Source organism: Notamacropus eugenii, chromosome X, assembly GCF_028372415.1.
Source record: "Notamacropus eugenii isolate mMacEug1 chromosome X, mMacEug1.pri_v2, whole genome shotgun sequence".
Taxonomy (NCBI): Eukaryota; Metazoa; Chordata; class Mammalia; order Diprotodontia; family Macropodidae; genus Notamacropus; species Notamacropus eugenii.
The window spans coordinates 25834897-25862267 of record NC_092879.1 but is presented as its reverse complement, the minus strand read 5'-3'; the positions used below and the strand labels follow the sequence as shown (position 1 = coordinate 25862267).

Here is a 27371-nt window from a genome sequence, read left to right as displayed (position 1 = left end):
TCTTAAATTAAGAAAAAGGAATAATGTATTGGTCTCAAATCTGTAAAAGAGGGACACTTTAATCAAACAAATAGAAGAAATCATCAGAGGCAAAACTGGTGGATTTAAGTATATGAAAGAATTTCTTTGTACAACAAAAAGTAATAATACTAAAATTTAAAGAAAAGAAATAGATTGAGAAAAAAAATTGTAGTAAACATATCCAGAATCTATAAGGAACTGATGCATATTCCAAAGACTAATATATATTCCCCAGTGGAGTAACGATCAAAGGACAAGAGCAGATAATTTTCAAAGGAGGAAATATAAACAGTTAATAACTCCATGAAAGATGTTTAAGTTCCTCAACAATAAGAGAAACACAAATTGAGACGAGGTGGCACCACAGTGCACAAAATGCCAGGGCTGGAGTCAAGAAGATCTGAGTTCAAATTCAGCCTCAGACATTCACTAGCCATGGGATCCTAGGAAAATCTCTTAAGCTCTATTTGGCTCAGTTTCTTTAACTGTAAAACGAGGATAAAAAATAGCACCTACCTCCCACAGGGGTGTTGTGAGTCTCAAATGAGATGATAATTGTAAAGCATTTAGCACAGTGCCTAGCATATAGTAGGCACTATATAAATATTATTATTATCATTATCAAGATAACTTTAGGATATCTACCCTCTCTCACACTAAGATGACAAAAATAGTGAACAATGTTGAAGTTCAGTGTTGAAATGGGAAAATGTACTCAAATTCACAGTTGGTAGGACTGTAAACTAGTCCAAATGTTTTGGAGAACAAACAACCTGGCTCTCCAAGGGCCACAAAACTCTATCATATATTTTGTTTCAGGGATTTCACTGCTAAAATATTGAAAGAATAAAAGGACCCATCTTACAAAAAATTAGTCATAGCTTTTTTATATGATAATAAGCAAAAAAAAACCCCAACTAGGAATCACCTCTATTTAAAGAATAACTGAATAAAATTAAGTCATTTGGGCTCCCTTCACTCAATCTTTTGCAGTACTATCAAATCATTTTCAAAAAGTATTTGGAGGGGTTTGGGGGAGAGCTCAGGGGAATCCCTGCCTTTACTCCAGCATCTTGGCTCCTTCTCGGTTTGCTTTTTTTAAAACAACCCTATCTGTGATTTCATTGGTGCCCTCTACCTATACAGGTTGGCACCTCTTCTGCAACTCAGACTTAAGAGAGTTGTTTTGGAGCACTGCGAGGTTAAGGGACTTGCCCAGGGTCATAGAGCCAGGATGTGTCAGAGGGAAGACCAATTTTCTATCTTCCACATCACCGTCCTTGTTTGGTTGAGGAAACTGAGGCTGGGGGAGTCATATAATAATAATAATAAACATTTTCTAGGTGCTCACTACGTTCCAGGAACTGTGACAAATTCTGAGGATACAAAAAGGGTAAATAACAGTTCTCACTCTACAGGAACTCACAGTCTAATGGGGAAGACAACATTCAAGTAACTATGTACAAATAAGCCATATACAAAATGAATTGGAGATAATCGACAGCAAGAAGGCAGACTGAAAGAGGTTTTTTGCAGAAGGTAGGATTTTTGTTGAGATTTGAGGGGTCAGGGAAGTCAAGAGAAAGAGATGAGGAGGGAGAGAATTCTAGTCATGGAAGACAGACAGTGAAAATGCCCAGAGTTTGGAGATGGAGTGTTACTGAATCACAGAGTGTGGGAGGTAGGGAGGTGTTAGGTGTAAGAAAACTGGAAATGTTGGGGGAGAGCCATGTTATGAAGGACTTTGCATGCCAACAGAGGATTTTATATTTGATCTTAGATGTTATTGAGCCACTGGAATTAATGGGTGTTGTGTGTGTGTGTGTGTGTGTGTGTGTGTGTGTGTGTGTGTGTGTGTGAGAGAGAGAGAGAGAGAGAGAGAGAGAGAGAGAGAGAGAGAGAGAGAGAGAGAGAGAGAGAGAGAGATGTGGTTAGATTTGTGCTCTAGGAAGACCACTTTGACAGCTGAGCAAAGTGTGGACTGCAATGGGGAGAGACATGAGGCAGGTAGGCCCACCAGTAGGCTGCTATCTAGGTGGGAGGTGATAAGCCAAGGTGGTGGCAGTATTGGGGGAGAGAAAGGGCTGTCATGAGAGATGTTTCGAATGCAAAATCAACAGGATACAGCAATAAACCTGATGTTGGCAGCGGAGTGAGTCTGGGTGACTGGAAGACTAGTGGTACCCTTGATGGTAATAGGGAGGTTAGGAAGAGATGAGGGATTAGCGGGGGAAAGTTAATGGTTACAATTTTAGACATGTTGAGTTTAATCAGTTCAAGATCAATAAACAGTTGGAGATATGAGACTAGTGATGAGCAGAGAGGTTAGGAAACAAGCAGATTTGCTAATTGGTTCAGAGTTAATAATTGAATCTATGGGAACTGATGAGATCACCAGGTGAAAGAGTATAGAGGGAGAAGAGAAAAGGGCCCAGGTCAGAGACCTTGGGGAAATTCACCTTTAGTGGGCTTGACTTGGTCCAAGATCGAGCAGCGGAGATTGAGAAGGAGTGACTCAGATAGGTAGGAGGAGAACCAGAAGAGAGTAGTGTCATGGAAACCTTGTGAGAAGTGAGTATCAAGGAGAAGAGGGTGTTCAGCAGTGTGGAATGCTGCAGAGAGGTCAAGAAAGAGGAGGACTGAGACAAGGACATCAGATTATGGGTAACTTTGAAGAGAGTAGTTACAGTCAAATGATGACACTGGAAGCTACACTCGAGAGTTAAGAAGAGAGGAAACAAAGCATATGTACCTATGATTGTGAATGGCCCTCTCACCTTTAACCACAAAAGGGAGGAGAGATAGAAACTGATAGTTAATGGGGCTAGGAGGATGGGGGGAGACATGGGAATATTTGTATAGTATGGAAGCCTCCAGTGGACAGGGAGACACTTTGCTGCAGGAAATGGGATGGGATAGGATCATGTGTGTAAGTAGAGGAATTTGTCTTAACTTGAAGTTAAGGTGGGGGAGGTACAAAAGTGAGGAATCAAGGATGCTAATTGGGTTGCGAGTCTGGATGACTGGAAGGATAGTGGTACCCTTGATAGTAATAGGGTAAAGGCAGAGATAATGGGAAAAGACAATCTGAGTGATGTAAGATGGAGGGGAGAAGAGGGAGCTCTTAGCAAATGGCCTTAAATTTTTCAGTGAAATATGAGACAAAATCCTCATCTGAGAGGGTGTGAGGAGGGGGAGCAAGGATGAAAAGGTTTGGAAGAGCCTGGGTGGTGAGTGGGCAAGGGAGTAAAGAAGGTATAAAAGCATTACTTTGCTGCAGTAGAGGCCCAGTTGAAATGACATAACATAAATTTGTAGTGGATCCAGTCAACACAGTTTTGTAATTTTCTCCAGTTTTGTAGCTTTGTTCAGCAGCACTTAGTGTGAATAGGATTTTACTGAGCCAGTGTCTAACCTGAGAATGATGAAATAGCAGGCCAGAGACAAAGTGCCAGTGATCAGGTAGCCCTTTAATTAGTTTCATTATGAGGAACAATTTGCAAATCGGGAATTCTCCTGATCAGAGTTCCACCTTGCTGAAGTGAAGGTAAAAGATTATATTCATAAATCAGAAGTGGAAAGGGAAAGTAGGAAAAGGAAAAACAATGTTTTTCTGGGCTTGAGCAATTTTCCCCACAATAAACTCACAAATGGAAGACAACACAACAGTTCTGGAGTCCTGTGAGAGCACCATTGCTTAGGTCCTTGGGGGTTGTTTCTTGATGGGCCACGGGACCAGAGTTCTGTGGTGGGACCAGGTTCTACACTCTTTGATTCTCTTCACTTCAGGTACTCAGGCAGAAGGAGGCCAATGATTGTGAGCCTTGTCAAGGTTGGATCGATCATTTTAAGCTGCATCGTGAGTCTGACTCAGAAGAGAGGCAATTCTGAATAATCTAATCTATTAGTGTATTCATTGCACATAGCCTATTGATCATTAAAAAAATCATAATTCCCTTCACAGAAGTGAAGGAAACGGATGGGAGTAATTCAGGGCTCAGGGCCCTGGTCAGCAATAGGATAAAGCGGCAAGGGATTCAAGAGAAGAGGATAGTATAGAACCTAACTAGTTTATGAAGGAGTTAAAATGGGGACTTGTAGCCTGTGCAGGGGTGGTGGCCGGAGATGGGTTTAGAGGTTGGAGGTCACTGTGGGGAGAAAGAACAGGGTATGGGGCTGGAATGACAGCAGATTGTGACCAGAGAAGAGAACATCCAAATTCCTAAATATGGAAGTAGAGAATTTGTGGGTGATGTCGAGATCAAGGGTATGACCATCTTCATGTGTGTAGCTGGAGTGGGGTGGAGGAAGAAGTCATGGGAAGTGGAAGGTTGGGGTGCTTGAGGGGCAGCATGAACGTTTGCTGAAGTCCCCTAGTATGATGGCAGGAAGTGGGAATGTTGAGGCTTAGGGGTGCTGGGACCCTAAAATAGTGACAGGTGAGTCCTGCCTGAATGAATTTGACCCAAGCCTTCTTTCAGCCAAAGACAAACAAGGTTTATTAAGATCTGCCATAATGGCCAGACTTAAAAGAATCTGAACATTTATAGTGCTCGTGCAAGCTGGTCAGGTTGAATCTGAAAACTTTCATGGAAACAAGATAGATCTTATTCACAGAAAGACTGTGGGAGGGATCTAGGCCAAGTAGTCTGGGGTAACTGGAGGAGGGGTCTAGGGAGGATTTGGATTGGAGTGGCCAGTAGGCTGGGGTGACTCTAAGTTGAAAGCCTGGATGAAGAGAATGGGGTTTAGATAGAATTGAGGGTGGGAAGCAGCCTGAGGCAATCCAGAGAGGACAGGCAATGAAGGGCTGGGCTAGGTTAAGGGTAATAGAGAATTGGGCATGGTGATAATGAAAGGCCAGTTGAAAGGATTATAGCCTCAGGGAAATGCCAGATCAAGTGGGAAAATTCAAGGAGAGTTCAAGGGGGTTTCCAGAGCCTGTACCCTGTCAGGAAGGAAAGGCCTCAAGCCAGGCACTGAACTTTTGGAGGGATGGAGAGAGAGGAGTTTCCCAGAAGTCTCTGGGCAACAGCTGCCAGAATTTTGATTGGATGAGAGATACAGACTGAGTGAGTCTCAGAGCAGGCGAGATTACTGAGTGATGGACATGGAGGGAGAGGCCCAGCTCCCCTGCCTGGCCAGGGGAACGAGTGAGACCGCAGCCAGTGCTGGAAGAGGAGGCCAGGAGCCTGGGCCTGCAGGAGGGAGGGAGCCCGGGCTCAGAGACAGCCATAAGGTGGAAGGAGTGGTGGTGGTGGTGGTGGGGGATATTTAAGATGAAAATAAGTTAGGACTTCAGGTGATGCAGTAAAACGTTAAAGGCAGGATTTGAATCCCTGTTGGCCAAGCTCCAAGTCTTACGCTAACGCTTACTGCCCGTATGACTTTGGCTACATCTTTTTACCACCAGTTTCCTCAAATGTAAAATGAGAGGGCCGAACCTGAGGGTTCTCTAAGGTTGGGACAAGGCCCATTCATCTCCCTGGGCCTCGGTTTCCTGATCTGTAAAAGGATGGATGGAGTTGGACTCCCTTTCAGCTCTGGATCAAGGGCACTCTTTGCAGGGAGGATGCGAGGTGGGCCCCATCCGTCCCGCCTCCTTTCTAGGTCCGAAGAGCCTGGGGCCGGGGTCCTCGGGGGCGGGGCTATGGCGTGGTTGGGGGGGATCGATGAGGCTACGCCCCGCCCCTACGGTCGCTCAGAGTAAGACATAGGCAAGGTAACGCACGCGCCGCCGGGAAGACTGGGGGATCGTGGGAACCGAGTAGTCCGGCGGGCGCATGCGCAGGGGGACGAGCTGGCGCTCGCGGGAGCTCAGAGCGCCCCCCGGTGTCTGACGCCTGCCATCTTCCCGATGCTCATCCTCCTCCCGCGGCCCCGCCCACCCCTGGGAGCTGCACAATCAGGGCGGGGGGGTGGGAAGGGAATAATTGCTTTTGAGCTAGCACACCCACCAACACCCCCATCTGCGGCTTTCGAGTTTTACGTACAGGGGAAAGAGCACTGGATTTGGAGTCCGAGCCCCTTGGAGAAAGTGATCGGGGTTGCTGGTCACTTAAAATGGCTTCCTCTGTAAAATGAGGGGATGAGACCATATGGTGAAGTCACTTAACAGCCCTAAACCTCAGTTTCCTCGTTTGTAAATTAGGGATGGGGTGGCTCAGAGGCCTTTCTGACCCTGACATCTCCTGAACTTATGACAATCTAAGGTCCTTTGTAGCTCTAAATGTATGAACTCAAGATCAGGACAAAGTGGGCCCAGTTATAAGCTCTCTGCTCCCAATGAGCATAAGAGAGTGATCTCCAAGCCTCAGGCAGGCTTGCTGATAACATCTACATATGAAAGCCTAGGAATGCAATATGACCTTGTCCCCTGCGCTCAGCTTGTTTAGGCTTTTTTCTCCACCTGCCCATCTACAAGGGAAACGAAAGGGGCATTTCTATAACCCCTACTACCTGCTAGGCATTGTGCTAAGCCATGGACAAATGTTATCTCTTTTGAATCTCCTAACAACCAAAAGAGTAGTTAGACTTAGAAATCAGTTGTTAGATAATTTCAAAGATGAAAACCAGAAAGTGGAGGAAAGGCTCATCATGACTTAGAAATAGCTTGTCTAGGTAATCTCCAAGCCCAATGACTAAGAATTTTAGCCCAAAGAAAAGATCTATTTGAGAGGATAGATCTAGCCAAAATTCCAATGGGAACAAGACAGAAAAGGCTTTGCTGGTCCAAGGCAAGAGTAGCTTACTTTTCTACAAGAGTTGTAAAACAAAAAACATCTCTGGCTTCAAATGAAAAGAGTATGATAGTACTCACTCTTCTTATGGGGAAATATTTCAGTTGAGCCAGAAGCTGGAATCAGAAAGAGGTCTTGCAGCCAATCTGGCCATTTCTATCTGTATGACTTTGGCTACATCTCTCTATCCTGTCCAATGTAGACATGGTCAGCAGAGCAGGATCCAGCTGCGCATACAGCATATATGACCAGCACAAACGGCAGGATCATATCACCACAAGGGAAGAACTGTATTGAAGAGACTTCATGTAGGGTCACTGCACCCTAATGCAACTGAACCCTCCAGCAGGATAGAGGAAGGCCAGATGACCAGATGATGTCTATGACAGCCTTAGTACAACTGAATGCATATGAATGAACAGGTGGGCCTCTGAAAGTGGGTCAGCTTCCTGAATGTTCTGATCCCTCCAGTGTCAGTTCCTTTTGGACAGTGATGAGCTTGGGAATGACTGGCCATTGCCAATTAACTTCAAGAAGTCATTTTTTAGTTCTGTCCAACTCTTCACAGGGCCATTTTCTCCCCCATTTCTGGCAAAGATACTGGAGTAATTCACCATTTCCTTCTCTAGCTCATTGGACAGATGAGGAAACTGAGGCAAAAGGGTGAAATGACATATTCAGGGTCACACAGCTAGTGAGTGTCTGAGGTCAGATTTGAACTCAGGAAGATGAGTTTTCCTGACTTCAGGCCTGATACTCTATGCACTATGGCGCCACCTAGTGGCCCTTCTGGAAGATAGCAGCTTCCAAATTCCTCCAGCAGATCCACAAGCTCTCGGTTATAGTAGCCAGACTACTGGTGTGCAGAAATGAAAGACTGGAATTGAAGGATGTAACAAACATGCAGGAGTTATCCCTTCTGGGAGGGCCGGGTGGGGGGAGGACTGGATCTGTGATTTTGTTGATGGGGGACTCCCAGTAAGGAAACTCCCTCTACCAGTGCAGATTAGTACCTGTCTGCAGCTTACTCATATTTCTGTTGATAAAAATGAAGCTCAGAGGGTTGTCTGTGTCTCAGAGGTTGAAGTGACCTCCCATTTTATGGCAGATGCCTCATGGAAGAGAAGTTTTCTGCTCAAATGATTCCAGATGCATACATGCCCCTTCTAACTTGCCATGTTATTAAGAGAGGGAGGCATTCCCTCCACATATGTGTCTTGTGTGTGTATATTTGTGGGAGGGGGTGCATCAGGTGGATGTGGGAACCAAAAATCTTGAGTTCTGATTCTAGTGGATGTGCAACCAGAGAAGTCCTTGAACCAGAGCCTGGCATCCTATAAGGAATTCATTCTACAAATGCCCCCAGTTTTTATATGCACCCATACTTCCAACACAAAACAACACCCATTGACACACGGACATGCATCTCTCTTGCATATATGCCCAATGTGACCATCAGTCCTAGATGTTCACTCAGGGCTCATTTTCCCAGAAATACAATTTGACCTAGCCACATGCTTGGGGGTGTCTAGGCGGCACTACAGTGGATAGAGTGCCTGGTCAGGAGGCAGGAAGACCTGAGTTCAGATACTTATTAACTGTGTGACCCTGGGCAAGTCAACCACTCTGTGCCTCAGTTTCCTCATCTGTCAAATGAATTGGAGAAGGAAATGGCAAATCACTCCAGTATCTTTGCCAAGAAAACCTCCAATAGGGTCATGAAGAGTTGGATACAAATGAAAAAACTGAACAATAGTCACACACTCACACCCCTATCTTGTGCATGCACAAATATACTACACATTGACAAACCTTTAGTTCCCCATGGACACACATACACTGATTCTTAAACATGCAACCACATGCAACTACTTGTTCCAACTTGATGCCTCTGAGTATATGCATGCAGACATACATGGTCCCATATGTTACCTCACACCAAGAGACACAAAGACACACTCATCACCTCAGAAGAGACACAGACATGTGTAAACACTGTTAGCCTCAGATAAACACACATGTACTTCTATAGACACAACCATATGCACTTGTAGCCTCAACTTGATTTTACCCCTAATAACATGTCTACATTGTACATGGGCACTCTATCAGACATACAACACCACCTTTTAACACACATATGCTCATGACCCCTGGTCACTTCATGTCCATCTCTTCAACCTCATATGTAAACACACATACACAGACTCAAAGGCACACAGACACACTGGCAATCCTGTCTACACCCTCACATTTACTGAATCTACTCAGTAGACTTTCCATTTTGAATTAGTAGTCCTAGTACCTGACACATGTTGTTCAGTTGTTAAATTGTGTCTGACTCTACATGACCCCACGGACATTGTCCTTGGGGTTTTCTTGGCAAAGATACCAGAGGGGTTTACCATTTCCTTCTCCAGTGTGTTCCCATTTTACAGATGGGCAACTGAGGCAAATAGGGGTTAAGTGACTTGCTCAGGGTCCCACAACTAGTAAGTGTCTGAGGCCATATTTGAACTCAGATCTTTCTGACTATGGGCCCAGTACTCTGTCCACTGCAGTACCATCTAGCTGCCTGGAATACAGTAGGTGCTTAATAAATCATTAGATTAAACTGGATGACTAGGTTAGTGTACACTAACATACTGTGATCTCTACATACATACATATAGCCTCTTACTATGGCAGAGTGGATAGAGGGCCACCTCAGGAACCTGGTTTCCAGTCTTACCTCTGACATGTACTGGCTGTGGGACCCTGGGAGCAAGTCATATAACCTCAGTGCCCCTAATCAACTATCTATGACTCTAAGGTGCTGACCCACTAATGGAGAGGGAGTTTCTTTCATAAGACATGATATCATAGGTCCAGTCTCCCTGTGCTGGCCGGGCATTGGAGATTCAAAGACAAAATGAAACTGTCCCTTCCCTCCGATTGCTTACAGATGCCCCTACTCAAACTCACCTCCCCTCATGGACACATACCCAGAAGCACATACATCATCAGCTAGAAATGCATTAGGAAAGGCTCAAAGATGTGCAAACTACTCCACAGGCCCACCCAGCTATATCCTGTTTTATCCCCAAGCACATCACCACACCCATCCACTTATTTATGAACCCCCACCCCCAAGCATACACATATCCACAGACAGACAATATCAGGATCATCTCCGACTAATTCATCCACCATGCACATGCTCTCATAAGTACAAACAGACACACCCTCAGGCACACACCCTCACACACACACACAACCTGACCCATACACACATGCTGACACACATACATAAATGCATACTCACATGCTCACACACACATGGTCACATGGTAGCTCTATCACTTTGTACTTAATTAGGATGTTGGACTTAATGACAGTTGGAGTCTTTGAGCTCATCTACTCCAACCCCCTCAATTGACAAAAGAGCAAACTAGGTTACCAAGGGATTTGCCCAAGGTCACATGACCAGGATATAGAAAAGCTGGGAGCTGGACTCAAGACACTGGATTTGGAATCAAGAAGACCCAGGTTCAAATTCTGCCCCAGATACTTACTAGTCATACAACCCTGGACAAGTCATTTAACCATTCTGTGCTTTTCTTTCCTCATCTACAAAATGAGGGGTTGCACTCAGCTGCTTTCAAGCTGCAAATCAAGGAGCTGAAGATGCTCTTGACTCTCCGGGACGCTTCGTAAGCGTTTCTAAGTCTTCTGTATGTGTCCTGTCTCCTCAAACAGACTGCTGGCAGCTACTTTTCTAATAGCACCCCAGCAAACCCTCCACCATATTCCTGTGCAATCCCCCGCAACCACACCGGACACTATCACAGAACACTAACATATACCCACACCCACACACAAAGCTCACGTCATCGAAGAATGATCTCAAAGTGAGGGCAATATCCAGGCAGAGGGGGCCAACAGTCTGTTTGCCTAGCTGGTAGAGCGTGTTGGACATGGAACACAGGCTGGCCATAATCACCCTCTCACTAGGGTCATAGAGAGCATCCAGGAGGGCTGGCAGTTGGGCCCGCAGCAGGCTTCTCTGGGGGAAGGACAGGCAAAGCAGTGACTGAGGAGGCAACCAAGTGGCCAGTGGCAAAGGAGCTCATTTGCCCTTTGGTCCCCTGAGGGTCAGCATGGGGGGCATGGCTCCTGGCTTAGGGATGCAGGTTGGGGATATTTACCTTCTCAGGGCTTCTGAAGATGTTGCTGAAGCAATGGAAGCTGATTGTTTGTACCACCAAGCTGGAGTCTTTGATGCCTTTGTGTAGATGAGTCAAGATCACCCTTCGTGGCAGCAGCCTTGATGTCAGAGGGCTCCGCAAGAACTGGAAAAGCCAGTCCAGGTGGCTTTAGGCTTCTTTCTCTCTGTCCCAAGGGGCAAATGCCAGGGAGGGGGAAGGAGCATCTCATCCAGCATGGACTACATTGTCCACCATCCCGACTAGTGGTCAGCAGCCTCTGCTTGAAGGACAGCCACTACTTGCTGAGGCAGCTTGGTTTTACTTTGGGCCCCTCTGCCCTAGGGCAAATGGGACTTGGGAGATCGGGGTGCTGAAGGGGATGGGGGGAACATTTCTCACCTCTGTGAAGAAGATCATGGCCACGATTCTCTGTCTCTCCTCCTTGTTTTGGAGCATGGATATGGAGTGAAGCATGATCCCAGGAATGTGGGGGCAGCTGTATTCCACCATGGCCCTGGGGTAAGGAAGAGGGAGCAGAAGGAAGCCCACCCCCCTAGGGCAGGACTGTCTGCCTCCACCTCCATCAGGAAGTCAATGTGGGACTGGAGCAAGAGCTAAGGGATTCCAAACCCTGGGTTCAAATCCTGCCTCTGACACTTCTGACCTCTATAGCCTTGAACCACTTACTTGCTCTCCCTGGGCCTTTGTCTCTGCACCTGGGTTAATCTTGTGCCCTGTCTGGGGTCCCAGGGGAGGAAGAGGACGCTAGGAATAACTGCTGCTGAGGTGTGCCATCCCTGACCCCGTCCCACCGCACCCCACCCCAGAAGGGCCTTCACCAATAGGCTGAACAACCTCTCTCTGGGAACATTTGTAGCTGAATGGGCAGGATCTAGTCCACCCTTAGTCCACCTCTCTCCCTCCCCCAATTTTGCCTGAGCTTTGGGAAGAGCTGATTTCTCCTTAGATCCCTTTTGCCCACTCTACTCCCATCCTCACCTCCCAGCCTTTGTCTCCTGGTCCCAAGCTTTGGGCAAACCCCCTCATGAGGCAGATCCCTCTCCCCAGACCTACGAATGTTCCTCCCATTCCCCAGCCCTTGTTTTCTGGTACTGAACTCTGGGCAAACCTCCTTCTGGGGCAGATTGCCCCTCCCCAACCTCAACACAGCAGGAAGGTTGGACCAAGGACAGCCCTGGGGTACCCATGGTACCTGGAGAGCATGCAGACGCCCTGGCAGAAGGATCTGGGTTTTGCCAGCTGGGCCCAGGCATCTTGGAGCTCCATAAAAGCAAACTCCTTCCAGAAGCCATTCTTGGAGAAGAGGCTCTTCACAGTCTCCACTGATGTACTGTGGCCAGAGTAGGGGCACCCCAGTCAGCCTCAGGCCCCAACCCCCACTTCCCCAGCACCCACCCCCCTGCATGTTTAGGCCTACACCGGGCCCCTCCCCACACTGGGAGAGACTTTGGACATCTCTGGAAAGAACAGTTCTGCTGAAAGTTTCATGGCTTCCCTTCCTCTGTAAGAGAGAGACCACCTTTGCCATGCTACCCCCAAAAGGCATGCCTAAGGAAAGCACTTTGGAATCCTTCAACATAATAGAAGTGCTGCTTTTTTTTTGTTATTACTATTTGGAGGATGAGAAGTAGGAGCAGGGTCTTTTATAGTCAGAGAGTTCCAGAATGCTGTCACCAGAAGGGACAGCAGAGATGAGATGAAGTCCAGTCCCCTTCGTTTCACAGATGGGGAAATAGGCACAAAGGTACAAAGAAGGGAAAATGACAGACCAAGTCATATCGTAAGTGACCTGTGTGATTGGGGGGCCTTCTCTGAGGTAGTTACATACAGCTAGGTAACTTAGGAGTTTGAATGCTGGGCCTAGAGTCAGGAAGACTCTAGTTCAAATCCAACCTCAGTTACTTCCTAGCTGTGTGACATTGGGCACGTCACTTAACTGCTCTGTGCCTCAGGTTCCTCACCTGTAAAATGGGGATAATAATAGCATCTACCTTCCAGGGTTGTTGTGAGGATCAGATGAGATAGCATTTGTAAAGTACTTTGTAAGCCTTAGGGCACTAGCTGTTATTATTATTCATAACATTAAAATAACATTGTTATTCATGATTACACATGTATAAGCTATATCAGATTGCTTGCCACCTTGGGAAGGGAGAAAAATTTGGTTTCAAAATCTTACTAAAAAAATGAATATTGAAAACTATCTTTACATGCAATTGAAAAAAAAACACTATATGAAAAAGTCACTGTTATTAATGGCATTAAAATGCCATTAATCATCCTCCTCCTCCTCCTCATCAATATCATTAGTGAGTAGTAGAGTGGAGTGAGGTATGTTCTGATTCTGAATCCAGTGCTCTTTACACTTTTCTGTCTATTTCAGAAGCAGAATATGACAGCCAGACAAGGCTATTTAGCAAGTTAGCATCAGAACTAGAGCTAGAATCGTGGTCTCCTCACTCCTTGTCCAGGGATTTCTCCAATGCCAGGCTGGCATTCCCACAGGCCAGGCCATTAGCTGAGCACCAGGGAGCCCAAGGAGACAAACAGAGAACCTCTTTGGGTGAGCCTCAGTTTTCTCATCTGTGAAATGAAGGGCAGAACTGCATAATCTCTTTTAGCTAAAATCCTCAGATCCTGCAAGATAGTTTCAAGAACCAGTCCTGACAGCTACTAGTTGTGTGACCATGGGAAAGTCCTTTTCCCTTTCCAAACCTCAGTTTCTCCATCTGTAAAAAAGGCAGGGTGACAAAGTTGGGCTAGGTGTTCTATCTCTAAGGTCCTTTCTAACTTTGGCTCCTAGGAAGCATGGGGCCTTCCCCAAGCAAAGAGGGAACAGTTAGGGCCCACCCCCCTGGAACTTTCTGCTATAACTTGGCCTTCTCAAGGTAGGCCTGGCTGGCTGGAGGGATTGGTCCCAGCCTGAAGAGAAAGTGGCTGAGGCCCCTCCTTCCAATCTGTCAGACAGCAAACATCACCCCACTGGTTTTGCTGGTTCCACCTACCAGCTGGGGCTGGTCTTCATGGAAGGAAAGATGGCAAAGTCTTTGTTAACAGGGCTGTAGTTTTCATCCTGAAGATTTAGCTCGAAGATATAATAGATCTGGGTGACCATGGAGAAAAAGAACTGGGGAAAGGCTGTCTTCAGTGCACTTTGGTACTCAGGGACAAAGATTATCTCGTATAGTGTGTTCATGGCCTGGAGAAAAACAGAGAAGGGGGAGGTTTAATGAAGTCATATAGGTAGTATTCAAAAAGCCCAGACTCTGACTACTGGGTTAAGAGTTGACCATTCCACAATAACTGGTGGGAAAACTGGAAGTCAATCTGGCAGAAATTAGATTTAGAGCAACATTTAATATCATATATCACAGTCAACTCAAAATGGATACATGGCTAGATATGTAATATGGTCATGTGATAAACAAATGAGAGGGTCACAGAAGGAAATGCTTTTCATAACTACAGAGAAGGGAAGAGTTCTTGACTAAACAAACAACAGAGAGAATCTTAGGAAACAAAACGGACAATTTTGATTATGTAAAATCAAAAAGGTTTTGCATAAATAGTCAATGTAGCTAGAAGGGAAACAATTTACTGGGGATAGATATTTGCAGCAAGTTTTCTCTGATAAATGCTGGCTATTGAATATAAGGAATTATACACATATAGGAGAGCAAAAGCCATTACCCAAGAGAGAAATGGTCAGAAAATAGGAACAGGAAGTTCTCAAAAAGAAGAAAGGCAAGTTATCAATAAAAATATGTAAATAATGCTTCAAATCACTCTTAACAGGAGAAATGCACACCAAACAATTCTGAGGGTCTACCCCACACCCATCAGACTGGCAAAAATTACAAAAAAAGGATAATGACAATTGTTAGAAGGGGTATGGAAGGATGGAACAGTGCCCCCAAAGTCACTGAACTATGGGTACCCATTGACTCAGCATTGCTACGCATATGCCCAATAAGTTCAAAGAAAGCAGGAAATGACTTATTCATAGGAAACTATTTATAGTAGCATATTTTGCTGTAGCAAATAAGTGGATATAAAGCTTATCAGTTGGGGAGTAGCTGAACAAATTATGGTCCATGAATATAATGGAATATTATTGTATTATCATAAATGAATAAAGGGACAGATTCAGAGAAACTTTGAAAGATTTGTATGAACTGATGCACTATGGAATGTCTGAGAAAAATTTATACACTAACTACCACATTATAAAGGAAAACAATTTTGAAAAGACAGGACCCATGATCAATGTAATGATCAATTGTGATTCCAAAGGATTGATGATGAAAAATGTTACTCACCTCTTAAGAGAGAGAGAATGGACTCAAGATATAAAATGAGACATGTTTTTAGAAACAGTCCCATGTGTAGACTTATTTTCTTTGGCTATATTTGATTGTTACAAGGAAGGGCTTTCCCCTACTCCCTTGGGGAAGGAGAGAGTTATAGGGGAATGGAATATAGCAAAAAACAAAAAAAGATAAGAAAAGAAAAGAAGAAAAGAGGCTCTGTAGTAAAATACACACAAAAGAGCAGGTCATTCAGAAGGAGACAGACCAGTAACAATGTTGAATCTACTGAGTTAAATCAAATATGTACTTTAACTAACAAGCTGTATGTAATAGAGATTCACAGGATCATATAACAATCCTCCTTCTCTGTTATTCTTTGCTCACATTTGTTAATTTTTGTCAATTCATGAAAAAGACATCTGTTTTAAACAAAGAGAAAATAGGGAAAGGAAGTTATTGGAGAGAGTGAAGACTGGGTTGGGAGCTAGGAGAGCAGGCTTCAATACCCTCATTTTAGAGGTGAGATCTAGAGAGGGGAATGACTTGCCCATGGTCACAGAGATCACTTAAGTGCTAAGGCTCAGTTTCCTCTTGTGTACCATGGGGATAAGAATACATACGTCCTCATCACAAGGTTATTGTGAGATCTTAATGGGACAAAGAAGTACAAGCTATTTATTGCCTGCTTCTTCCCCCAAGACAAAAGGAAGGGGATGATGGTAACTCACAGCCAGGGACTCTGAGCAAGTTTTCCCCAACTGGATGGATTCCTCCAGGGAGGGTCTCTGCTCCAGCTTCTGTAGCAGAAAGTGCAACACCTTGGAGCAGATCTTAGGGCTGGATCCCACTGCTCTCCACAGCTCCACAGTATCCCTGTCGAGTAGAGATGTGTCAAAGCCCAGTGGGCTCCCAGGCAAGACCAAGAGCCATGGCTGACCCCAGTTCAATTCAGTGCTCAGGTTCCATGAGCACTCCTGTCCCTCCTGACACGGGAGGCCGTGAGCATCCCACCCCTCTCCCACAAGAATAATCAGCCTGGGGCTAAGTGAACTTTTGCCATCCCATCTACATTGCCCTTCACACCTCTAACCACTCTGCCTGTTCTCCTGGGCTCTTGCCTGTTCCCAGGCTGCAGCTCAGCCCTATACCTGCTCATGGGTAATGAGAATTCCAAGAACGTGAAGACGAGTTCCTGAGTGTGTTGTTGAACCAGTAGAGAGATGGCCCACAGGGCAGTCTTCCTGATAGACGTGGTCTGAATAAGACAAAGCTGGAGGTAAAGTTTCTTTCCAATTTCAGCCACCTGTATAGGGGTAAAGAGGGTTGAACTGAGGCCCCATCCCCATAGGCAACCTGAAAACACTGCTTAGCAAGTCTGCTGAGCTTTTCTCACCCCTCCCCCGCCAAATACTCTTTTTCTGGAACAAGGATTGGCTCTTTTAGAAAACAGCTTCTGATAGAAAACAGAGCTCCAAACTTGGTTTCAGAAGTCAACTATCAAACCTGCTGATTGCTAAGGATACCACTGACTACAAATTTAATTCACATTTACACCCAGCTATTGAAGTAAAAAATCATGGGAGAGCCCCGACTTCAAAGGAAAGATTAGGGTGGAGTTAGAAATAAATTTTTATTCCAACCAAATGAGAAAACTGTATGGTGGATTAAGGAGAGATGGCTAACAGGAACCGATAGTGAGTAAGGTATTGAAATGTACCTGTTGACCACTGCTTTGAACGTATGCACTCCAAAACTTTATAATTTAATGTTATGTTTGCTTTAACAAAGTATCATATAAGACAGACTTATTAATTTCTCAGTTGATCATGATTATGAAAAACCTCTAAGCCATGAGGCTGACCCTAACTTCTGGCAAAATACCTGAGGATAGAAACAGAGTTCTTGGACACCAAACTTGAAATCTTCAATATGAAATGATGACAGTAATGTGTGATCTTGGGCAAGTCCCTAGACCCTAGTTTCCTATAAAATGAGGGAGTTGGGCTAGGTGGCTTCTGAGGTACCTTCTGCCTCTAGATCTAGCAGCCTATAGTGATGCCATTATATGAGACCAAGATCAACAGCCTTGTTTTCTATTCATTTCTGCCCCTTTCTTGGGGAGAATCAACAGGACAATAGTAAAAGATCAGCATGCTTTTGCCACACTCAACCTAGTATTTAAGGAACAAAGCAATCCTTTTATACCTCCCTAATCAACTCCCTGTCCCACTTACCACAGAGGCTCTTCCAAACCTATTCATCCTTCCTCAAACCTCCCATGGCTTCCCTTCCCCCCACACTCTCAGATAAGAACCTTGCCTCCAATTTCACTGAATAATTTGAGGCCATGTGATGAGACTTCCCTCTCCTCCCCTCTTCTTCCTCATCCCACATCATCCTGAGGCCTTCAGCCACTTTCTCCATCCTCATCCCTGTCTCACATAAAGAGGTGGCTCTTCTCTTTGCCAAGGCAAATCTGCTGTGTGCATAAGTGATCTCCTCTCCAACAGATTACCCCCTCTATCATCCGTATTTTCACTCATTTTCAATTTCTCCCTGCTCACTGATTGCTTCCCTACTGCCTACAAGCATGCCTTTGTCTCTCCTACCCTCAAAAAACCCCTCACTTCACCCATCCCTGCTAGGTATCATCCTGTATCTCTCCTTCATTTTGTGGCTAAATTCCTTGAAGATTCTTTTATGAAAACAAACTAGGCCATCTTTTGCCTCAAGTCTTACCTGGCCTGAATGGGTGTTTCCTCAGACAAGCTTAGACCTGGGCAACTTAGTTTAAAAAGGCCAAGGTCTCCCACTGCATCTGGGGCTACCTCCAGTCGTCTCTACCTATGTCTTGCCATCCAATGACTCTGGAGGAGAGAGTGAGGCTGGTGACTTGTGCAGTTCTGCCTCACTTAAATCCAATTCACTTGCAAGTCAAGACATCACACTCCTGATATCATTGGTCCTCTTCCAGAATGAAGGATTGACAATAACAAATTCCTTCAGAAAGGTCATCTATAATAGATGCCTCCACTTCCTCTTCCTTTCATTCTCAAGTGTCTGCAATTTGGCTTTTGACCTCATCATCCAACCAAAACTGCTCTCTCCAACATTACCCATGATCTATTAGTAGTTAAATCCACAGGCCTTTTCTTATTCTTTATCCATCTTGACCTCTCTGAAGCCTTTGACACTGTGGGCCACTCTCTTCCTTGATACTCTCTTCTCTATAGGTTTGTATGAAACTATTCTATCCTGGCTCTCCTCCATATCTGACCACTCCTCCAACCTTTGCTGGATCACTGTTTGTATGCATTAACTGTGACTGTGCCCCAAGGCTCTGTCCTGGGCCCTCTTCTCTTCTTCCACTACACTATTTCACTTGGTAACTTCATCAGTTCCCATGAGTTCGATTATCTCTACGCTGCTGATTCTCAGATCTACTCATTCATAACCTCTCCAACTGCCTAATGGACATCTTGGACTAGACATCCAAACCCGAACTCATCTTTCTTCCCCAAACTCTTCCCTCCTCTGAATTTCTCTATCATTGTCAAGGGTACCACCATCTTCCCAGTCACCCAATCTCTTACAGACTAAGTGTCACCCTCAATTCTTCCCTCTCTTTCATCCCTTCCTCATTCCATCTATTATCAAGTCCTATAGATTCTAACTTTGTAACATCTTTCCTATATGCCTCCCACTCACCTCTGACACTATGATCACCTCCTGACTGGACTATTGCAGTAGCTGCTGGTGGGGCTGCCTGCCATAAGGCCCTCCCTACTCCAGTTCATTCTCCATTCAGCTGTCAAAATGATCTTCCTAAAGCCGAGGTCTGACCACTTCTCCCCCTATTCAATAAACTCCAGTGGTTCTCTATTGCCTCCAGAATCAAATATACAAGCCTCTGTTTGGGTAACTGAGCCTCTTCCTTCTTTTCTAGTGTTCTTCTATCTTACATCTCCCTGCCCACCCCCAACCATTACTACAGATACTGTGACCCAATAACATTGGCCTCCTGGCTGTTCTTCAACACACCCTCCATCTCTCAACTCCACCCATTTTCACTGGCTGTTCCTTCCTCCCCTCTCCCCCCCATGCCTGGAATGCCTTCTGGTCTCACCTCTGCCTTCTCTGGTTTTTTTTAAGTCCTATCTAAAATCTTCTACAGGAAGTTTTTCCCAGCCTCCCCTCCCTCACCAATGCTAGTGCTTTCTCTTCTCTCTCTCTGTCTTTCTTTCTCTCTCTGCCTCTCCCCCCCCCTCTCCTCCCCCCTTCTCTCTGTCTCTGTCTTTCTCATTTCCATTTTATCTCAGCACCTAGTTTGTACATGATTGTCACCCCAATTAGTCTGGGAGCTCCTTAGAACACAGACTGTCTTGTCTTTCATTGTATCCTTATTGTTTAGCAGAGTGTCTGGCACATGGTGGGTGTTTGATGACTGACTGATTGATTGGAGGTAGAAGAATTATTCAGCAGCCACCATGTGCCAGATACTTTGCTATTCTTTCTCCCTTTGGGTCTTCTTCCTTTCTTACATCTCTTTCTCACTTGGGGACCTTCCTTCCCAGCTCACCCTGTCTTGTGGATATCTCCACACCACAGGACCTTGTGTTATCCAGCTCCTAGGGTGGTCCCCACATAGGGGATTCCCTAACACCTGGGTCAGTCAATGCCTCCCTCAGCAGCCTCAACTGCTCTCTCCTAGAGTTTAGGAAGTGGGGGTTGGGGGAAAGGCGGGGAGGGGAAACAGCAACCTGGCTTGTGTCTGACATTGGACTCAAACAGGTTCAGTCTCTACCAGTTCCAACCCCTTAGTGGGTAGGGGCCCTGTGATCTTGGGCAAGTCATTTCATTTCCTCTGTGTCTATGTTTATTCATCTGTAAAATGGGGACAATCACTCCTACGCTACCTACTGCAAAGAACTGTTGTGAGGACCATACTTTGTAAATCTTAAAAGGGCTGAAAAAATAATATTTAAATTAAAAAGTATAGTGAGCTGAGTCAGAAAAATAACGTATACCATAATAGCATTGTAAAAATGTTTGAAAGCCTTCTGCCCTCTGATCAATGCAATGAGCAGCTTTCATTCCAGAGAACAGGGCATGAAGATGATACCCACCTCTGGCCAGAGAGGTGATGGACTCAAGAGACAGAAGGAGGCCTGCTTTGGGCCAGGTCCACCCTCTGAGTGGCTTAGACAATGCTTAATTGTTACAAGGGTTTTCTTTTTCTTTTCTGTTTTTCATTGTGGGGAGGGAGACAAAAAATAAATGCTTGCTAATTGAAAAAATCATAACATCCAACCCAATCAATCTTAAAATAAGGAGCAATGTGAGCCATGATTTTGTGGCTGCCTCTGTTTACACAGGTGGAGTTTTCTTTTGCAGTCCTCACATTTCCGCTCCACTTGGGGACTCTGGGGAACAGAAGGGAGAAGGGGGAAGGGAGGAGTTGAGAAGAAGTAACTAAAACTGCAAAGTGATGGGAGTGTCATTAATGGCCACAAGAAGTTCAAAGCCCAGAGCCAACTGCTTGGTGGCATCATCTATGTCCCACAAGGAAGAGAGACCACCCTGCCTGGCTGCCAAGCTGGAGCAAGACCACATGAACATTGCAGCCCCATCCCCAGCCCAGGCCCTCTCTGGCTCTTGGGCATCTGGGGATCAGAAGCTATGACCTGTGGGAGCTCAGAACAATGGCTGGGGGGTAGGGGAGGCTGAGCAGAGATTCCCAACTTGGATCTGCTCTGAGCTTAATTAGTTCAACAGGAGCCGAAGGGTCAGGGGCCAGCTTGATCTTCTCTTACCCTAGAATCTCACCTAACGCCCTGTGGTGCTGCTTTTGCCTGGCTGGGCTCCCATGGGTCAAGACCTCCAGCCTCCTAATGCTCAGAGGGAAGGGGATGGACAGGCACCTTTATGGAGGAGCTGCAACGAATCTACTTTGTCCTTGACGTGGTTGCCTGGCCTGGCTCTCTCTCTTGCATGGTGTGTGGGGTGCAGCATACAAAGTGATCAGAAGAACGCCCCTCCCTTCACATCATGTGTGAGCTTGTCTGGGATACAGCAAGAGATGCTGTTGGTAGGGGGAGGGAGGTGCTGGAACATTCTGGGAGGGGGGAGTCCATGACCTCTCCATACCTCCAGCCACTTGCCCAAGGGGGCGTCTTCCCAAATGGTTCAAAATGGAGTCTCTGAGCAGCTAACTCAGTAATTAGTGATGCTTCCAAAATGCTTATTGAATGGCTATGTCCATCCTATCTCTCTACTTCTGCATCCTCAACATGTAGTACAAGCAAGGCTGTACTCCAGCAGAGAGGCTGAATAACTGTTTGTTGTTCTCTACTGCTGGAGAGAGCATGACCCGGCCATGTGCCACTTTGAGGCCTTGCCCAAATTTGCTTCCTGAATTCTAGGGAATGGAGGCTGGTAGCACTGGAAGAGGTCAGGGCAAATGAGTTCCTATGCTGTTCAGAGCTCTTTGGAGGGAAAGCTTTGCTGGGGTCTCTTTGTATCTCCCCCACCCCCAGCTCCCAGTGCAGCCCTGGATAGGCACTGGACCAGTGCTTACACATTTGTTGCATGGGATTTCTTGGCTCCCAACAGTGATAGTCTGAACCCCCTCCTCTGTGTCCTAAGGAACCGTGCTGCCTCCTCACCTCATTGAGATGGTTCCCGTAGTATTCAAAGATCTTACACAGCATCTCCACGGCAGTCTGGGCTCGGAAGAAGACAGAGCAGTGCAAGCCATCTACTAGGGTCAGCAGAAAATCCCTCATCTGGGAAATGTCGAAATGCTCCCCAAAGGTCTGTGGCAAATGGAAACATCAATCAGGAGGGGTGTGGCATTATCTCTGGGGGTACCCGGGAAAGCTGGGCTCCCGGGTGGGGGTACTACTCTAGCTGGCTTAGGAGAGCTCACTGAGCTCCCCTCCACTAGCAGACCTAGCTGGTTGTGAAGGAACTTGAGGCTCTAAGGAAGCTGGGCCCATAAACCATTAGAATCTTCTACAGATGACAAAAGAGAGACCTAGACAAGGATGCACAAGGGCATGTGGTGAGTGGTAAAGAAAGCTGCAAAGGCCCACCCTGCCCCAGTGGGGAAGGGGAAGGGATGGCTCATATGAATGTAGACAGAGCACAGGAAGGAAACAGGTCATCCAATCACGTCCAACTCCCTCATTTTACAGAGGTCCAGAGAAGTTCAGTGAACTCCCCTGTGGTCTGACTGGGAGCTCTGGCCACGGCTACTTCCTTTTCCCTTGAGAAAGGGCCTATGGGAGATACGCCACCCCTAGTAACCTGTTTGCCAACACTGCCCCGCATCAGTGGCCTCCATTATGCTCTGTGATTCAGATTTGATTATAATTCTCATTTTTCAAGCTCTTTAAAGTCTACAAAACACCATCCTCCCAATAGCCCTGGGGATGGAGAGTGTCAAGGTTGTGATCCTCGTTTTACTGAGGAGGAAAATGAGACACAGATCAGGGCAAGTGATTTGGTTGAGGTCACACAGTAAGTATCAGTTAAGATCTGGGTCCTTTGACCTTAAGTCCAACACATTCTTTATGGTATCATAGAGTCCCTGCTTGGCCAACCAGCTGCTCTCTAAATGGTCCTGGAGTGAGCCAGCTTCTGGGACCTGGGATTCACATCTCAAAGGTAGCCAGTGAATTGGGCTTTTGTGACAGCTGGCCTCATTGGTGGTTTGAATCCTCTTCTTCCATGTCTATGCCCATCTCCCCAACTCTTCTGGGGGCATCCTGAGGGCAAGGACTCTGTCTTTATAGTGTGGCTTTATTATGGAGGAGGCAGTGTGGTGCAATGACAATGGCAGCAACTCCTGTGGTCCTGTGGGTTCAAATCCTACTTCTAACACTTTTATTACCTGTGTGACCTTAGAAAAAGTTCCTTCCCCTTCCTGGGCCTCAGTTTCCACTTTCTGTAGAATGAGAGGGCTAGACTAGCTGACCTCTGAGTTACCTCCTAGCTCCAGCTCTGGGATCCCTATGCCTCACAGCATAATCAGATATAGAGCTGCATACACAGTAGGTCATGTACTAGGTTTTAGGGATGCAAATATGAGGTGCTCAGTAAATAAGGGGAATCAATTCCATTTCTCTCCTGCTTTAAGATGGCCATTTTAGGTAAATAGTTATTGTTGTTGTTGAGCAGTTTAGTGTGTCTGACTCTATGTGACCCTGTGGACTTTGTCCATGGGGGTTTCTTGGCAAAGATACTGGAGTGGTTTGGCATTTCCTTCTCCAGTGTGTCCCCATTTTACAGATGAGGAACTGAGGCAAACAGGGGTTAAGTGACTTGCCCAGGGTCACATAGCTAGTAAGTGTCAGATTTGAACTCAGGTCCTCCTGACTCTAGGAGACCTTGGACATTGTATTTGTCTAAAGCAGCCTGGCCTATCAGGAACAGCATTGGATTCAAAGTCAAAGACTGGGAGCTGAGCCCCAACTCCAATCTCCTGAGGTCTGGGGCTGGCAGTTGCTGGCTTTAAGCCTCACTTTCCTCCTCTATGTAATAGACATGCTGTACTATTTATCTAAGGCTCAGTGGATAGAGTGTCAGGCCTGGAGTCAGGAGGACCTGAGTTCAATTCAAGGAATTTTAGAACTTAGGGCATTTAACATCAGAAGACCTAGGTTCAAATCATGAGTCTGGGGCTGGTTACTTACATGACCTTGAACAAATCACTCCCTTCTCTGGGGAGATGTTTGGAGTAGCTGATCCCTGGCCCTATAATATGAGGAATCATCCCTGTGGGCCCATGGTCCCTCTCCCACCTGCCTGGCTAGAAGCTATTACCTTCACAATCTTGGAGTAGCTACTTAAAAAGCCTATGGTGTGTGGTGCACAGCCCTTGTCTGAACGGTAGATCTGCGTCCTCCTCTTTTCCTGCATTTTGGCTTCAGCCATGTGGTAGAGTCCTGTCAGGTACAGCCATGCCCAGGATCGGGACCGTCATTCCTCGATCTCCCAGCAGAGAATCCCAAGAGAAGACACAATCACACCAGAGGTCCCTCCCTACTCCGAGCCCAACCACCAATGTTCTGAGGAGGGGCTTGGGGTCTGTGGATGCTGGCCTACCCTTTTGCCGGAGCAGGATGATATAGAGATAGAAGACACCTTCCATAGCCTGCTGCCTGGTGCTTTTATCAGGATCACCACAGATCATCCCCAACATGCCCACCAGGCATCCTATCCTGGTAAACTTTATCATAAACAGCAAGGAAAGGGAAAGAGTTAGTTGGCCCCTGCTAACATAGGTCCAGGTCCAACACACTCTTGTGGGCACCCGCCTGTTCTGCTCCAGAAATCACCTGGGCATCTTGTTTACCACAGTAGCCCTTGGGGTACTGGCTCCCAGAAAGCCTTCTAGAAACAAGGATGGAGCAGAAGGCCATGAGTGGGCCTTTATTAATAATTAATTAATAACTAACAGGGATGTTTGCTAGGCAGGTGCCATCATTAGAAAAGCTCTCCTCTTGGCTTGTGCTAACATGAAACCTGATTCCACCCAACCCAAAGGATGCCTACCTTCTAAACACTCCAAGCACATTTTCTCCAGGGACTTGAGATTAAGGGTATTCATGTACCTATCTCATTTTCCTTTCTCCACTAGACTTTCTACTAGTTTCCTCCTCTGTAAAGTGAAGCGGCAGACAAGACGGCCGCTGAGGTCCCTTCTAGCAGTAGGTTTAACATCCTGTGATAAGTGACTGGATCAAGGTCACTCAGGTAGTGAACTGATCACCCCATCACATGGATGGATAAGAGGGAGGGTTAGCAGATGGGTGGAGGGATGAAGTCTGTTCCTTTGGGGAATTGTCTGTCATTGGCTGCTTGTCCTGCTGGCCTCTCAGGGCTGTTGAGAGGAACCAATGGAATGCATTTATAGCTGTCACAAAGTCAAACAGGGGGGACATCATAAGCTGATCTCTCCATGACTAAAGGTCTTTAAGAGGAGGCCTGATGGCCACGTATTGAGGATGGTTCTGAATCACATACCCTTTAACCTCCCCCCTCCCTCCCAATTCAGCCTACGACTGGCATTCTACTAGCTGGGAAAAGGCCAGGGACATGGAAGCAAGCCAATCCAATGAGCATTTGTTCATGGAATTAATAAAGGCCGTTGCAGAAAACGTAGGGGCATGGAGACTGACCCAGTCCTCTGCTCTGAGAGAGATCCCCTGTGGATCGAGGGGGTCACAAGATCTGAGCTATGAGGAACAGGAAAGGGGCCAAACTCACAGTAAAGTTGAATTGCTCCACAATGAACTTGAGAAAGGTAGTGCTGCTTCTCACTGCCCGCTGGCGTTCATGGGAGAGTCTTGAATCCATCCAGAAGATCATTTGCTGGAGGTGAGGAAAAAATCATGAAGAGACAGGGGTAAGAAAGGGACCCAGCTAGAGCATGGGGCCTTCAATGGAATCAGATAAACAAGACCCCCAGATACTCTGTCCATATTGGGGAAATGGCAAGTCCACTGGATGTGGAGGCCAAGGTCTCAGGAACGTGCTGGTAAATATTTATCAGCCAGCATGGGGGGGGTGGGGTGGGTGGGATGTATGCACATCTTAATGTTTCAATCCACATTATGAACATTTTCCCCATCACCTTCTTAACTCTATCAACAAAACAATAGATCAGGCTGATTTCTGAGGTGCTGGCTCCAATTCTACCCATTTGACCTCAAGCAAATCTGTGGGCCTCAGTTTCCTCATCTCCTGATGATCTGTAATTCCTTCAAGCTCTAAATTTAGGACTATATTGTGAAACCATATTTCCAACTTCTTTTTTCATTTCCCTAGAAATATTAAGAAATAACATTTCTCTCTAAAGCTCTTTCCAGACTCCTGGAAAAAGCCCCTTAGCTTAAAAGTAGGTGACATAAAAAGACAAAAGTCGGGACAAAACATTTCTCTGGGAAATGGACTAAGGGGGCCTGGGAATAACCCAGTTTTCTTGTTGATATCAATGTTTTTCCGGGTCACCTGAAGGAATTGGAGCTAGGAGCTGCCCTTCTGGCTGAGGAAGGAGCTCCAAGTCATGGGGGAGGGCTGTTAGGGGAGTTAGGATCACGCCTCCGTGCAGGCTTTCTGATCCCAGATCCACCACTCTATTATTTCAGGCCTCCTCTGTTGTTCTCATCTTTTCCCCTTTACTCCATGCCTCTCATCTCTGGAAAAGATCACCCCCTACCTGCTGGGGGAGGTCATATGAATGGATCTCTCCCTCTCTCTCTCTCCCTCCCTTCTCTCTCTCTATCACTGTCTCTCTCTGTCTCTCCTTCTCTCTCTCTGTTGTTGTCTCTCTCTGTTTCTCTCTCTCTCTCTGTCTCTCCCTCTCTTTCTCTCTGTCCCTCTGTCTCTCTGTCTCTCTCAGTCTCTCTGCCCACCCCCCACCCCCATTCCAAGCTCAATAATTCCTTGCATACATGTTAAGCAGAATTGTTTCTGGAAGCCCTGAGCTTAAAAACACAGAGTACAGTGTTACAATATTAATATAAATGCTCCTTCCTCCTTGGTACTATGAACCTATCATTGGCCCTGGTTGGAACAAGTCCCTGGGGGGTCAATTCACAGGCTCCTAGGATCCTAGATCTAGGACTGGAAGAGCCCTTAGCAGCAAGCTAGTCTACCCCCTCATTTCATAGAGGAGGGAACTGAGGCCCAGTGATATAAAATGACTTGCCCAGGGCCACATAGCTAGTAAGTATCTAAAGCAGGATTTGAACCTTGTTCTCTCTGAGTCTAAGGCCACTATACCATGCTGTCTCAATGAAAACTCCTGTAACGGCTGAGTGATGGGAGATGGATGATGGCAGGTGGAAGAGTCTTTGTGGAGAGACTGCAGGAGATCTACCCAGAATGATGGTGAGATTGGGACACAGGCTCATTTGGGGAAAGACTGAAGAGACAGAGGTAACAGTCAATTCAGTTATTCCTGTCAAAATATTCCTTCTTCATTGGTAATTTTTCCCAGAAGCAGTTAGCAAACTTTCCCCAGAGGAGTCATAAGATTATAGGAAGAAGACCCAGAAGGGAGTTGAAGCTTAATTAGTCAACCC

General features: G+C 46.1%; 1 protein-coding gene across 2 annotated transcripts in view; it reads right to left on the bottom strand.

Annotated features, from left to right (window-relative positions):
- Positions 1 to 27371, bottom strand: part of LOC140515181 (maestro heat-like repeat family member 5) — a 127020-nt gene that overhangs the window by 14449 nt on the left and 85200 nt on the right. For both annotated transcript variants that reach the window (XM_072625733.1, XM_072625732.1), the window contains 11 exons: positions 25552 to 25656; positions 24388 to 24511; positions 24106 to 24227; positions 21945 to 22094; positions 16428 to 16582; positions 16008 to 16152; positions 13975 to 14168; positions 12162 to 12299; positions 11348 to 11462; positions 10949 to 11092; positions 10630 to 10806 (listed from right to left, as the gene is read on the bottom strand). In XM_072625733.1, coding sequence (XP_072481834.1) covers positions 10630 to 10806; positions 10949 to 11092; positions 11348 to 11462; positions 12162 to 12299; positions 13975 to 14168; positions 16008 to 16152; positions 16428 to 16582; positions 21945 to 22094; positions 24106 to 24227; positions 24388 to 24511; positions 25552 to 25656 — 1569 coding nt within the window. The remainder of the gene's footprint in view (positions 1 to 10629; positions 10807 to 10948; positions 11093 to 11347; positions 11463 to 12161; positions 12300 to 13974; positions 14169 to 16007; positions 16153 to 16427; positions 16583 to 21944; positions 22095 to 24105; positions 24228 to 24387; positions 24512 to 25551; positions 25657 to 27371) is intronic.